We start from the raw sequence: 16,239 nt of genomic DNA on the forward strand, positions 1-16,239 counted from the left end.
TAGGAACAAACTTTGGTACAACACGGGTGGTGAAGGTTGTGGTCCAAGTTTCATCAGAATTGTGTGTGTAGTTTCTGAGAAGAAAGCAAATTCCTATTTTGGGGTGTCAAACCTGGACCTACTTTGACCCCCCGTAGACCCCTCAGGCCCCGATGTTTTTTTAATGCCGTGAACAAACTTTAGTCACAACACAACAAATATCATTTGTGCCAAATTTGGTCACAATCCCATCAGCGGTTTCGGAAAAGTTGTTAGGTTAGTGTTTACGGACGGACTGATGGACGGACTGAGGAACGGACGGACGGACTGAGAAACTGACGGATGGACTGAGAAACTGACGGACGGACGGACTGAGGAACTGACGGACAGACTGAGAAACTGACGGACGGACGGACTGAGGAACTGATGGACGGATTGAGAAACTGACGGATGGACGGACTGAGGAACTGATGGACGGATTGAGAAACTGACGGATGGACGGACTGAGGAACTGACGGATGGATGAACTGACAGACAGACTGACTGACAGACAGACTGAGGAACTGACGGACGGACGGACTGAATGAGGAATTGACGGATTGAGGAACTGACGGACGGACGGACTGAGGAACTGACGGACGGACGGACTGACTGAGGAACTGACGGACGGACAGGCTGACGGACGGACGGACTGAGGAAGTGACGGATGGATGGACTGACTGAGGAACTGACGGACGGACGGACTGACTGAGGAAATGACAGACTGACTGACAGGAACTGACGGACGGACTGACTGAATGAGGAACTGACGGATTGACTGACGGACGGACTGACTGACTGACAGGAACTGATGGACGGACTGACTGACTGACTGACAGGAACTGATGGACGGACTGACTGACAGGAACTGACGGACTGAGGAACTGACGGACGGACGGACGGACTGACTGAGGAACTGACGGACTGACTGACTGAGGAACTGACGGACTGAGGACATTTCAAATCTGGCCTCCAAAGCCAGTCGCCGACTGGGCATCCTCCGTCGTGCGAAGTCCTTCCTTGGCACACCTGAGCTCCTCACCACATACAAGGCTATCATCCGCAGCTCAATGGAATACTGCTCTCCCCTCTGGGCCGGTGCTCCTGCCTCACACCTAGCTCGTCTTCACGCTGTTGAAACCAAAGCGTTCAGAATCATTGGAATCTCCCGCGATGAAGCAAACTCAGAGGGCCTTTCACTCACTCATCGCAGGCAGGTTGGTGGTCTTTCCGTCTTCTACCGACTCCTCTCCGGCCTTGCCCCCCCAGCTCTCTCTGGGCTCTGTCCCCCAAATATTCCTACAGGTCGCACAAGATCTGCCTGCAACCCTCTTATGGTTAAACTGCCAAAATCAAGACTTTCTGCTCACCTTCACTCCTTCATTCCTCTTTTCTTCCGCCTCTGGAACAAACTCCCTCACACTCTTCAATCCCACTCCATCCTCCAGGTCTTTAAAACAGCTGTTCACCACCATCTCTTATCCTCCCCCATCCAAAACCTTGATCTTTTCTACCCCCGCTAATTTCGGTCCCCTTGTGTTTTATACCCCCCCCCCCTTCCCACGCCTCCTCCCCACCCCCCCCCCCCTTCCCACGCCTCCTCCCCCCAAGCGTTATGTTTGTGTGCTTCCCCTTCTCTCCCCATCTTGTCTACCGCTCCCTCTTTTTATATATTTTGTTTGTCTGGTTGATTTGTTTGTGAAATAAATGTTAGCTCTTTCACGAGCCTCGATTCAGTATACCAAAAAAAAAAAAATGACGGACGGACGGACTGACTGACAGGAACTGACGGACTGACGGACTGAGGAACGGACGGACGGACGGACAGACGGACAGACGACGCGCCATCACATAAGCTCCCCTGAACTTCGTTCCAGGTGAGCTAATAATACATATAATGAAATGTTTGGGTATCAAATGGATACCAGTGTGACCATTCAATCCTCCAAACCATTTTCCTCAAAACACAAAGTAAACACTTCGTCGGGCGCGAACCTCAGTGAGTCAGGACAGCGCTCGGTAGAACGGAACACAGAACCTGTTTCGGTAAGTTTTGTCCGAATCCGTCCATAACAAAACGTTTTGAGATATCCTGCTCACGCCTCATAGACAAACCGTGAATCCATAACTTCGGTCCACTTGCGGTTTCGGCTGTAAATAGTATTAAAGTCGGAATGGAAACGGGACGAATCCGCTGAAGACGAGTGCGTGAAGCCGTCGGGCTGACGAACCCTTTCATACATTGTAATGTGAGCCCATCTCCATAACTTTGTGAAATATAATGCTCGCTCGAAGGAAAAGTTCATCCATTGGAATCGTTTGATTATGTGAGGCTTAACATTGAACATTTTACGTCAGTCTCAGTTTTACATCAACACGCTTTGTCAGCTGATTCTACGCGTAAGCAACGTCAACACGCTCAGCTAGATGACGTCAGCACGCAAATCAACTGGGAGGACGGCGTCATCTCGCCGATCAGCTGGTCTTGGTATTGCTCCAAAAGAGTGAAGGGAATGGTCAAGGCACTATTTGCGAAGCGAACCATTAATTTCAATACACACAGTTAATTACGTCGCATATGTGATGGATGTGTAAAAACATCCTGTCGAGTTATGTACGGAGTAGCAAGCGTGACCAATGGACGTCCGCCGTGGTGCGGCGTGGTGACGTCGCGGCCTTGAAGCCGATGCTAGCTTTGTTCCCGAATAGATCGGGATCTCGGCCAGCCGGGCCCGGCCCGCAACAGGGCCGGGATCTCGGCCAGCGCGGTTTATCTGCTGCGGGTGCTGGGAGTAGTAGTGAGCCGGGAACTTGCTACAGGCAACAGCAGCAGCAGCAGCAGCAACGGCGGCGACGGCGTCGCGGATTCCCCGCGGGACGAAGCGCTGGGATGGCTGCGAATGGGATCGCGAAGCATCGTTTCGAGGTTTGTTTGGGACAACTGTGGGACCTGGACAAAGGGATACGGACGTGAAGTTAGAGGACGAATCGCGAGGCTCAGGTCCATGAGGGGTTGCGTTACGCACGCCGGATGTGAGAGAGACCGTGTGGTGATCTGTGTCTGCCCGACTTCGTTATGTTGTACGAATGATAAACTGAGCTGAACTTTTTGTTTCTATTGAGGCCGAAAGGTTAATGGTAGGTGCATATGGACGCTCAGTCGTGTGTGTGTGTGTATGTGTGTGTGTGTGTGTGTGTGTGTTTGTTTGTTTGTGTGTTTGTGTGTGTATGTCTCTGTGTGTGTATGTCTCTGTGTGTGTTTGTGTGTTTGTTTGTGTATGTGTGTGTGTGTTTCTTTGTTTGTTTGTGTGTGTGTGTGTGTGTGTGTTTGTTTGTGTGTGTGTGTGTTTGTGTGTGTATGTTTTTGTGTGTTTGTGTGCGTGCGTGCTGCTGTGTCTGTGCGTGTTGCTGTGTCTGTGCGTGTTGCTGTGTCTGTGCGTGTTGCTGTGTCTGTGCGTGTTGCTGTGTCTGTGCGTGTTGCTGTGTCTGTGCGTGTTGCTGTGTCTGTGCGTGTTGCTGTGTCTGCGTGTTGCTGTGTCTGTGTGTGTTGCTGTGTCTGTGCGTGTTGCTGTGTCTGTGCGTGTTGCTGTGTCTGTGCGTGTTGCTGTGTCTGTGCGTGTTGCTGTGTCTGAGCGTGTTGCTGTGTCTGCACGTGTTGCTGTGTCTGCGCGTGTTGCTGTGTCTGCGCGTGTTGCTGTGTCTGCGCTCGTTGCTGTGTCTGCGCGTGTTGCTGTGTCTGCGCTCGTTGCTGTGTCTGCGCGTGTTGCTGTGTCTGCGCGTGTTGCTGTGTCTGCGCGTGTTGCTGTGTCTGCGCGTGTTGCTGTGTCTGCGCGTGTTGCTGTGTCTGCGCGTGTTGCTGTGTCTGCGCGTGTTGCTGTGTCTGCGCGTGTTGCTGTGTCTGCGCGTGTTGCTGTGTCTGCGCGTGTTGCTGTGTCTGCGCGTGTTGCTGTGTCTGCGCGTGTTGCTGTGTCTGCGCGTGTTGCTGTGTCTGCGCGTGTTGCTGTGTCTGCGCGTGTTGCTGTGTCTGCGCGTGTTGCTGTGTCTGCGCGTGTTGCTGTGTCTGCGCGTGTTGCTGTGTCTGCGCGTGTTGCTGTGTCTGCACGTGTTGCTGTGTCTGCGCGTGTTGCTGTGTCTGTGCGTGTTGCTGTGTCTGTGCGTGTTGCTGTTTCTGTGCGTGTTGCTGTTTCTGTGCGTGTTGCTGTGTCTGTGTCTGTGCGTGTTGCTGTGTCTGTGCCTGTTGCTGTGTCTGTGCGTGTTGCTGTGTCTGTGCGTGTTGCTGTGTCTGTGCGTGTTGCTGTGTCTGTGCGTGTTGCTGTTTCTGTGCGTGTTGCTGTTTCTGTGCGTGTTGCTGTTTCTGTGCGTGTTGCTGTTTCTGTGCGTGTTGCTATGTCTGTGCGTGTTGCTGTTTCTGTGCGTGTTGCTGTGTCTGTGCGTATTGCGGTTGAGAAAACGGGAACAAGAGGAGAGGCGTGTGGTTATTGAAGAAATGTGATGGAGGTGATGGACAAACTGAAAGAGCAGTGTTTCAGGATCTTATAGGAAAGGTTGCTATAAAATTTAAGTTATAAGTAGGTCAGCAGATTCCAGATTGGTACAGAATATATATATATATTTTTTACACACACAGTCACACGAAAAAGTAAGTACACCCCATGTAAAGTTTTGACTTTTTCAACATATTTCAACATACAGCTATTTGATCTTCATTTCAACAATATTGATAGATAAAGGTGATAAAATATAACAAATATCATGAAACATTTACATTTTGTAGTCCATTGTATAATTTAAATAAACATGAATGCAAATTTCGCCTGTGGAAAAAGTAAGTACACCCCAACATTTATCACTACTTCAAATACCTAAAATTAGAATCAGGTGCACCAGCTCAGGTGCAAATGATTAGAACATCATTAGAGAGGATCTTGGAGGAACCTGTCTTATTTAAACCTCAGACATTAAGTTTGGCTTGCACTTTGTTGTTGAAGTGTGTGGCGTCACCATGTTGAGATCAAAAGAGCTCTCTGAGGCCTTCAGAAAGAAGGTTATAGATGCCTACGAGTCTGGGAAGGGATTTAAAAAGATCTCCAAACAATTTGAAATCAATCATTCGACTGTCCGGAAGATCATCTACAAGTGGAGAAGATTCCAAACAACTGCCAACTTGTTCAGGCCAGGCCGCCCCAGCAAGCTCAGCCCGAGAGCAGACCACAATATACTGAAAGAAGTCTCTAAGAACCCCAGCATGTCATCACGGGACCTACAGGTAGCTCCTGCCACTGTTGATGTCAAAGTGCACGAGTCTACCATTAGAAAGAGGCTGCACAAATTTGATGTGCATGGGAGGTGTGCCAGGAGGAAACCTTTGCTGTCCAGAAAGAACATCAGTGCAAGACTAAAGTTTGCCAATGAACCCCCTAGGCAAAGACCAGCACTTCTGGAACAATGTGCTCTGGACAGATGAGTCAAAGGTAGAGCTATTTGGCCACAGTACCAGAAGACATGTTTGGGGAAAACCAAAGACAGCATTTGACCACAAGAACCTGATACCAACTGTAAAGCATGGTGGTGGAAATATTATGGTTTGGGGCAGCTTTGCTGCATCAGGGCCTGGGCAGCTCGTCATCATATAATCCACTATGAATTCTTCATTGTACCAGAGGGTGCTTGAGGATAATGTGAGGACATCTGTCGGAAAGTTGCAGCTCAACCGAAGGTGGACCTTGCAACATGACAATGACCCTAAACATACCAGTAAATCCACCAAGGAATGGCTGAAAAGAAAGAAATGGAGGGTTCTGGAATGGCCAAATCAAAGCCCGGATCTAAATCCCATCGAGATGTTTTGGGGGGATTTGAAACGAGCTGTGCATGCAATTGTGCAACAATTTTTTGTTGAATAAATTATTGCAAAGTCAATTTTTTCATTGTTTTTTGTTCAATTAGATCACTTTTATCTATCGATACTGTTTAAATGAAGATCAAATATTGATATGTCCACATATGTTAAAAAGATTTTAAAAAACATTTCATGGGGTGTACTTACTTTTTCCACATGCGAAATTTGCATTTATGTTTATTTAAATTATACAATGGACTACAAAATGTAAATGTTTCATGATATTTGTTATATTATATCACCTTTATCTGCCAATATTGTTGAAATGAAGATCAAATAGCTGTATGTTGAAATATTTTGAAAAAGTCAAAACTTTACATGGGGTGTACTTACTTTTTCACGTGACTGTGTATATATATATAGATAGATAGATAGATAGATAGATAGATAGATAGATAGATAGATAGATAGATATATTAAGATTAAGGAGCTGTTGTATATTCTGTGTATTGAAGTGGGATACAACCGTTATTTGCAAAGCCTTCTTCAAAATGAACCGCAGTTGGAAGCTGTCCGAGACTTGGTGACGATCCTCAAAAGAGCACTCACAACAAAATTTTGAGAATAAGAAAACTTCACAAATTGTTCTCTGAATCATTATCCCTTCTTGAAACGGAGGTGGATACTTTGAAACCTGGGAGGACTCTGTTCCACCTTCTGAAGCCAATACATTGAGATAACGACGAACGATTCACACACACACACACACACACACACACACACACACACACACACACACACACACACACACACACACACACACACACACACACACACACACACACACACACACACACACACACACACACACACACACACACACACACACACACACACACACACACACACACACACACACACACACACACACACACACACACACACGACAAACACCTAACACAACCATTGAGCTTGGTTGAAGTGCCGTTACTTCCCGGGATACTCTGGGGACCAACGACGTCATAACAATGGAGCCGCTTTTCTCTAAAAAAAAAAAGGAAGCAGCACGTACCATTTTAAAATATTTTGGGATGACTTGAACTGGTTTATTTGGTTTGTTTATTTTGTTTACTTGGTTTCATTTGGTTGGTTTTGTTTGCCTGTTTGGTTTGTTTATTTTGTTTACTTTGTTTCATTTGGTTGGTTTTGTTTGCCTGTTTGGTTTGTTTATTTTGTTTACTTGGTTTCATTTGGGTGTTTTTGTTTGTGTGTTTTGTTTGTGTGTTTTGTTTGTGTGATTTGTTTTTGTTTGTGTGATTTGTTTTGTTGTACACTTCTCCCTCCCAATACAGTCTCTATGCGCTTGGGGATGTTGTTCACTGCTCCTTTCCTAGGCCATCTCCAGGCGCTGCATAACGTCATTGCCGGGCACCGAAGGGGGCTCGGCAATGATGCACGCTGAAAGGGAGTACTCAGTTTCCACTCTAGTTTGTTACTTGCAAAATCGAAGGTTTCGTTTGTTTGTTTGTTACTTGCAAAATCGAAGATTTTTCAAGTATATTGGTCGGTTGTGTTTGTGACTCTGTCTGTCTGTTTGTTTGTCACCGGCCTACAGGTCACAATTTTCAACCGATCTTCACCAAACTTCACCAAATGGTAGAGTTGGTCAAATGTCAGAAGCCTATTGTTTTTGGGGTCAATAGGTCAAAGGGTCAACATAGGCCAAAGGTCACCAAATTTGCTAAATTTCTAAAATCCTCAATTTTCATCCGATTGACTTGAAAAGTGAAGACCACTTGCATATCTGGTCACTAAATTCAACCGCCGAGTATTTTTGAGGTCAGCATAGGCCAAATGGTCAACATAGGCCAAATTTCTAAAATCCTCAATTTTCATCCAATTGACTTGAAATTTGAAGAGGACTTGCATATCTGGTCACTGAATTCAACCACCAAGTATCTTTGAGGCCAACATAGGCCAAAAGGTCAACATAGGCCAAATTTCTAAAATCCTCAATTTTCATCCAATTTACTTGAAATTTGAAGAGGACTTGCATATCTGGTCACTGAATTCAACCACCAAGTATATTTGAGGTCAACATCGGCCAAAAGGTCAACATAGGCCACATTTCTAAAATCCTAAATTTTTATCTAATTGATGTGAAATTTTAAGAGGACTTGCATATCTGGTGACTGAATTCAACCACCAAGTATTTTTGAGGTCACCATAGGCCAAAAGGTCAACATAGGCCATCATGTCACATTGAAAACTTTTGGGGGAGGGCGGATTTTGCAAGTATCGTGCTACGCATGACGTCTTCTTGTTTGTTTGTTTGTTTGTTTGTCTGGGCAATATCTCAGCCATCCTTTGAGCTAGGGAGCTGAAATTTCGGCACAATAATGAGCAAGTCCTTTGGCAAAAACGTTATTTTTTGTTTTTTGATTAATCAATTAATTGATTAAATATTTAATTATTATCGGTTTTTTAAGTACTTATTTATTTGCTTTCTTATCTGGGCAATATCTCAGGCACCTTTTGAGCCAGGAAGCTGATATTTGGACTTGACAATGACCAAATGATTTGGCTGTAAAGGTTATTTTTGATTTATTGATTAATCAAATAATCGATCAATTGTTTTTTTATTAATTAATTAATTTTTTTATTAATGACTTATTTAATTAAATTCCTAAAAGTTACATCTTCAGATGAAGCACCAGTGGTTCAGTTATGCTATTAGCCAATTGATGAAGAAAATATTTTATAATAATTTTTTATTGATTTTAATTATGCAATTAATCAATCAATTATTGTACACCTCCCCCTCCCAATACAGTCTATATGAGCTGCACGTCGGTATGGCCGGGCGCCGAAGGTGCTCCGGTAATGCCATGCTGGAGGATATTTATTTAATTATTTGGCATGGAGGTGGTGTACACTGCCGGTCAAAAGTTTTAGAACACCTCAATTCTTCCAGTTTTTATTGAAATTTATGCAGTTTGCAGTTGTAGTACCATAGTGTACTTTGAATGTATCTGTACTTGTTTCTTTCCTTTCTCTAGGCATTATCTCAGGCACCTTTTGAGCTAGGAAGCTGATATTTGGACATGACAATGACCAAATGATTTGGCTGTCGAGGCTAATTTTAATTTCTTGATTAATCAATTAATCGATTAATTATTTAATTATGCAATTAATGACTTCATTATTTAATTTTTTTTAGAGTTACAGATTAGGATGAAACTGTGGTGGTTTAGGTATTCTATTAGCCAATTGATAAATTATTTATTTATTTATGATTATTATTTATTAATCATTTATTTATTTTCTTTCTCATCTGGGCAATATCTCAGGCACCTTTTGAGCTAGGCAGCTAATATTTGGACACGATAGTGACCAAGTGATGTGGCAATAAAATATACTTTTGATTTATTGATTCATCAATTAATCGGTCAATAAATTAATTATTTACTTTTTTCTATTAATTACTTATTTAATTAATTTTCTAAAAGTTACAGCTTTGGATGAAGCAATGGTGGTTTAGGTATGCTTATTAGCCAATTGATTAAGAAAATATTGTATGATCATTATTTGTGGATTTTAATTATGCAATTAATCAATCAATTATTGTACACCTCTCCCTCCCAATACAGTTTCTATGACCTGCACGGCGGTATTGCCGGGTGCCCAAGGTGCCCCGGAAATGCCGCCCTGGAGGATATTTATTTATTTGGCATGAGGGCGGTGTACTTTGAATGTATCTGTACTTGTTTGTGTGTCTTTTTACGGCATAACCCATAGGGCAAAGCCGTCTGAAACAGTGTTTGTCTGTCCGTATGTCCCCTCAAATGTATACCAATCAGAGCTGAGGATCTGGTCACATGGCAGGATGATTTGATTACGTCTGATGTCATTACGGCGTACAATGGCTGACTCCACACTTTGCCATTCCAATGTTGATTCCAATGTCGTTCAGGCCGAACATATCGCCGAACCTGTCATATATCACAGTCTTCATGCTCCACCTTTACGTTTTTCATTCAGTGTGAAACACAAACAAACTGATTGTTAAAATGATCATCAAATATCAAAAGCATCGACGTCACGGGTCTTGCAACTACACAGTACATATAGGCTTTAGGCTTCTTGGCTCACCTTCAATCCGCTTCGGACAAATTAGCCCAGGTTTCTTCGTACAGTAGTATTGCTTTCATAATAATAATAATAATCATAGCATTAATACTAATAAAATAGTAAATGTAATTGTAACACTGCGATCCCTTTGCCATTATTGCAAAGTTTCTAGATTGAAGCGGTGTATGATTGGTTCATTGTTGACTCGAAACATAGAATACACCATTGTCTCAATGCAATCTCTTCACTTCCATGGTGACATCAGCTTCGATATTCAGAGTACTTCAAAATAATTTAATACTTACATTATTTGCTAACTGGTATCTCCACCCAGGTCATACTATCCTCTTCAACTAAAGTATCAAACAAGCCAGGCTTCGCCGATGTTAGACTTTCGGCCTTGTTTTTCTTTTTCTTTTGATACATTGTCGAGGCCCTTGGAAGAGCTGGTACGACTACACTAAACGGATCAGGACAAAAGGACCAGTAGAGAGAGGGGGTTGGGGGGGGGTGGGGGGGGACACCAACAGCAGAGTGGAAGGCCAAGATAGAGGGAGGCTTGGATAAACAGTTGGTGTGGGGAAGAATGGGGAGCAGGAGAGGATGCATGAAGTGGACGAGTTAGATACAGGAGGAGACTCTCAGGAGGGAAAACTGGAAATTTGGAAGGATGAGGGATTGGGGTTTTGGGATGAGGGAGTTAACGAGGGTATAAAATATCATGATTTTGGATTGGGGATGATCTGAATTGGTGATGACCATCTGTCTTGAAGACCTGGAGGAAAGCAATTTTATTAAATCTTTGTTTATAGTTATTAGTTTAATAGCAACCATAACAAGATTGTCCACAAGGGTAATGAGATAACATCAGAACAAATTGTTTTGCATTTCAAGAAGGTTTCCAAAGTTAGCAATATGAAAATTGTCTGAAACGGCCTGTTGTTAATAAAAGGAAAACATCATTTAATACATGAATGTGTTTCTGCTGTGAGCTGTTGTTGTTGTATAGCCGGGGCAGTTCTCTTGAACAAGTCCCTGGCACGGAGACAGCTGATCGATCTTGCAGGAGCGACCCAGAGATCCGCCACATCCAATTTTCAATATCATTCTTCCTTATGCTGAGATACACCCACACACCAGATTAGAAGTTGGTACTTCGCTTATTTTTCAAGATATTCATCTCACAAGGTTCAGACATACATGGCATCAGACATACATGGCATCAGACATACATGGCGGCGGCCATCTTGGATTTTGACGTGGGTTGCACCCGCACACCAAATTTGAATGCGGTCCTTCGCTTACGCACGCACGCCCGCACGCCTTCTCAAAGTCAGGGCCACCACGGAGTTAGAGAGACAGACAGACAGACAGATACAGATACACACAGGCATAGACAGACAGAGAGCGAAAGGGCTATAGTGTTGGAGCATTTGTTTTCCCGTGGGCATTTCGTGAACATTTTATTTTCTTGGCTGGAAATTGTAGTTTAGGATGTTAGAAAACAAATGAAATAGGGCGCCAATTTTTTTCAGCGAGTTTTAGTGTGTTTTTATGCAAATGAATTATGACGTCATTTCTCGCAAAGTATACAAGTATCCGAATCGTATAGCGCTGAATAATTAACTACGTAAATAAGGGTACGCGTTGCACATGTGTAAGTCTATGGGAGGAGCTCGGTTCAACTCACCACCATGCTCGGGTCGTACAAATTCCTGGTTCTTGTTCATCATTTGAACAGCTGATACTTGTGGATTGTTCTGCTTATTGTAGGTCTATAAGGGTACTGTGCCTGAAAAAATACTGTGCCTGGCATGCCCCCAAAATTTGACAATGGTATGTATTCAGTTATTTCGCTCCTAATACGAGTGAAAATGTATCAAACTTGCCTCAGATTTTTATTTTGTACTGTTATTACTATTATATAATTACAAGTGAATTGGTCTTTCGTCGCAACAATTAACAAATCTGAATAGCCCTTTATTATTGTTAGATCACTACAAAAACAACTCATGTTTCTAATGTTGTAACTGTCTATGACTCAAATGCAATACCTAAAATGTGATGTCAATCTTTATGCTTTCTTTCAGGTATCTCAAGACTATTGAACAATTAAGAAATAAAAGGCACGCCCAAGCAAACCATTACTACTGTGAGATTCAACCATGGAGAGTCCTTCTGTGAAACGACCACGGATAGTGCGTGTTTGCATGCGTGTTTGCATGCGGGCGTGCGTGCGGGCATGCGTGCGTAAGCGAAGGACCGCATTCAAATTTGGTGTGCGGGTGCAACCCACGTCAAAATCCAAGATGGCCGCCGCCATGTATGTCTGATGCCATGTATGTCTGAACCTTGTGAGATGAATATCTTGAAAAATAAGCGAAGTACCAACTTCTGATCTGGTGTGTGGGTGTATCTCGGCACAAGGAAGAACGATATTGAAAATTGGGTCGCCACGTCAAAATCCAAGATGGCCGCCACCATATATATGTCTGAACCTTGTGAGCGAAATATCTTGAAAAATAAGCTAAGTACCAACTTCTAATCTGGTGTGTGGGTGTATCTAGGCACAAGGAAGAAGGCTGTTTAAAATTGGGTCGCCACGTCAAAATCCAAGATGGCCACCGCCATGTATGTCTGAACCTTGTGAGATGAATATCTTGAAAAATAAGCGAAGTACCAACTTCTAATTTGGTGTGTGGGTGTATCTCGGCATAAGGAAGAACGCTATTGTAAATTGGGTCGCCACGTCAAAATCCAAGATGGCCGCCACCATATATATGTCTGAACTTTGTGAGTGAAATATCTTGAAAAATAAGCAAAGTACCAACTTCTAATCTGGTGTTTGGGTGTATCTAGGCACAAGGAAGAAGGCTATTGAAAATTGGGTCGCCACGTCAAAATCCAAGATGGCCGCCGCCATGTATGTCTGAACTTTGTGAGCGGAATATCTTGAAAAATAAGCGAAGTACCAACTTCTAATCTGGTGTGTGGGTGTATCTAGGCATAAGGAAGAACGCCATTGAAAATTGGGTCGCCACGTCGAAATCCAAGATGGCCGCCTCCATGTATGTCTGAACCTTGTGAGCGAAATATCATATCATAGCATGTTTTCTGCGTCTTCCACTTTGTCAACTCACATCACTTCACCGACGGGGGACCTAGGCGTAACGCTTGTTTGTACTGTTATTACTATTATATAATTATAAGTGAATTGGTCTTTCGTCGCAACAATTAACAAATCTGAATAGCCCTTTATTATTGTTAGATCACTACAAAAACAACTCGTGTTTCTAATGTTGTAACTGTCTATGACTCAAATGCAATACCTAAAATGTGATGTCAATCTTTATGCTTTCTTTCAGGTATCTCAAGACTATTGAACAATTAAGAAATAAAAGGCACGCCCAAGCAAACCATTACTACTGTGAGTTTCAACCATGGAGAGTCCTCCTGTGAAACGACCACGGATATAACTTTTAAACGATTACAGTATGTGTATAATATGTCAGAAAATATCTAGTGAGTGGCTTGTGAAGGAACCTGATAAAGGAACTTTAAAGAACATTCTTCACTATGTGACAGTCCGAGCAAAATATGGTGAAATTGTCTTCCATGAAGCAAGTAAACGGTTGGAAAATGCCACTGAGGATACGTTAAAACGTGACGGTGCAACTTATCATGTCAGTTGTAGAAAAGATCTTGTGAATTTACAGAAACTTTCCAGGGCCAAAAGAAGATATCAAGAAGCACTCACTTCCAAGAACGTCAACGTACTATTGCGGACATCAGGGCGGCCATCGACTTCATCATCCCCTCAAGAATTTGAGCCTGCAGGATCTTCATATAAACAGCGCCCTTCCCATTCGTTCACTGCTAGATATGACAAGAATCTATGCTTTTTTTGTCAAACGCATAAAGAGAAAGAACCTGTCCATCCTATACAGAGTGCAAGCTGTGGAAAGCAGCTTCATGATTACGTGAAAAATTGTGACAAAGATATCTACAAAGTGTACCTAAGTAGTGCTATTCATTCCGAAGATGCACTCTCCATAGATGTGAAATATCATCGAATTTGTTGGCATAGTCACGTTGCTCGCGGTTCTGGATGTTCAAGTTCTGGTACCGCCTCTAAGAAACAGTCGATAAATGAGAAAGAGGTTGCTGCCAAGGTGGAATATCTTGATATCATATGAGATTTGCTTGAAAAGAGTAAGATACTGTCGATGGATGCTGCGCATACAGCTTACCTGACGATCTTAGAAGAACATAACTGCGAGATTACGCCTAGTCGTAAAAGCACGCGACGTTTGCTCACAGAAAATATTGAGGGCATTGACTTTATCCCTGCCACACGTCGAAATGAGTCAGATCGGTTCTGTTTCAGTGCAGCTAAGATAGCCGCAATTGAAGCAGCTCTCTGTGAATCCAATATCAACGATGACATGAAAATGATCTTCAACTGTGCCAAAGTTCTGCGAAAGGACATTCTTGACGCCCCACGTTGGTCTTTTGATGGCACACTAGGGTCAGATTTAAGTGCAAACATTCCTACAAGGCTTCTTACATTTCTCCAATGGATTATGAGAGGCGTGGCAACTGAGCTCCCAACTGAAAAGCGCAGAAATTACGCAAATCAGAAAGCATCAATGATAGCACAACATATTATGTATGAAGCAAAATCTGACAGGTGCGCTACCGGCCAGAATCAACAGGAGAAGAAGCTTCATTTCGCCATCGGCGGGAGTACCCTGTCCAAGTTGGAACTGGCATCTTTGTTCACCAAAGAACTAGAAGCAAAACATTAATAGACTATCTTCGCCATCTCGGCTTGTCTGTAGACTATGACCTTATATTGTGCATTGAAACGCAACTAGCACAGGCTGTTCTGAACCGTTCTGCTGAATATGATGTATATGTGCCACCAAGTCTTGTTAGAAATGAATTCATCTTCTTTGCTGCTGACAATTCAGACTTTTCAGAAGATACCCCAGAGGGAAAAGGCACCCTGCATGCTACAGCAATGGTGGTGTACCAACGAACTACTGAAGCTACCAGTGCTGTAACAGTTGACGTGAGTGAGACTCCCACAGCCAGATCACTTCCGCTTGGTCCAGGCCTTACTACAGAGTTGTTGCCTTGTCACGTTCCTGCTAATACACATCCTCCATATCCCAAGTATGATCCTATAAATATAAATCCATCACTTGATGTAACAGAAGCTTCACAGAAAGATGATTTCGCATGGGCGATAGGACAGTCGTTGGTACGATTGGGCACAGGAAAGCAACACATCGCTTGTGAAAAAAACTGTGAGAACAGAAACGAACTATTGAGGAATGCTGGCGATGAAGACGAGAGCAACGATGGAGATCTCCACATTTAACTTATAAACGCAGGTATGGGTACAAACTAGTAGATTGTTCAAATGTACATTCCTATCCCAAACGTAATTTGCATAATCAAAGTATTTGTTCTATCTTTGATAGAAGCAAGATGTACTCTTTAAACCCAAAAAATTATTGAAACGTTTAAATACTCAAAGAACAATTGACGCTAATGTATGAACTTGTCCAATGGGTTTTATTACATCAAATGCAATTTGCATACAAAGGGTTAAAATTAGGCAATTTGCTTTCAATTACTATTTTTTTAGTGGCTAAACGTATTCTAAATAACAACTACCAAAAGGAAACATTAAAATGTTTAAAACTATGAAGTGTTCAAGAACAACAACAGGAGCATATGGTCCTATACAATAGGTATTATGACGTAATCTTTAATTTGCAAAAAATGGTCGAAAATATGCATTAAAAAATTGGTGCCCTATTTTAAATTATTCAGCTAGGTCGAAATAACAAATCCCAACAAAGAAAACAAAATGTTCACAAAATGCCCACGGGCCCCAATATAGTGACATACGCTCCAACACTACTAGGCCATGGGGACTGATCAACACTCTTATCATGATCGCGCTGCCCTGACGAATCCATGCAGCAGGGAAGAATGGAGAAGATTTGGCCCCCCGACTTGCGTTGTGGGGTACAACCACCACGAAAAGGCCTTCCCGATAGTTGTGATGCTGTGAGTTGAAGCTAGTTGTATCTACAGCCCGTGAGCCGAGTCTGCCGGTTGTTTATTACTTGCATTGCAGTGTTTACCTTTGCTTTCATTCATAGTAAGTGCTAACCCCCCAAAAAGGTAAAGCGATTACTACCATCATTAAAAGACTTCGCAGTTGTGATCGATAT

The 16,239-nt window shown here is 43.0% G+C and overlaps 1 protein-coding gene across 2 annotated transcripts in view; it reads left to right on the forward strand.

The window, feature by feature from the left end:
* Positions 1–2,463: 2,463 nt before the first annotated feature.
* LOC137428873 (F-box/LRR-repeat protein 2) overlaps positions 2,464–16,239 on the forward strand; it is a 120,077-nt gene continuing 106,301 nt past the window's right edge. The window contains exons 1-2 of one of the 2 annotated variants that reach the window (XM_068118718.2): positions 12,233–12,311; positions 13,354–13,415. Coding sequence is in view for 1 of the 2 variants with exons in the window: in XM_068118714.2 (XP_067974815.2) it covers positions 2,606–2,944 (339 nt within the window). In the remaining variant the exon portion in view is untranslated. Of the gene's footprint in view, positions 2,945–12,232; positions 12,312–13,353; positions 13,416–16,239 lie in introns of those variants that run through there. The other variant, XM_068118714.2, reaches the window with a different exon arrangement.

This window comes from Myxine glutinosa, chromosome 6, assembly GCF_964187855.1.
Source record: "Myxine glutinosa chromosome 6, kmMyxGlut1.1, whole genome shotgun sequence".
In the NCBI taxonomy this organism is placed as follows: domain Eukaryota; kingdom Metazoa; phylum Chordata; class Myxini; order Myxiniformes; family Myxinidae; genus Myxine; species Myxine glutinosa.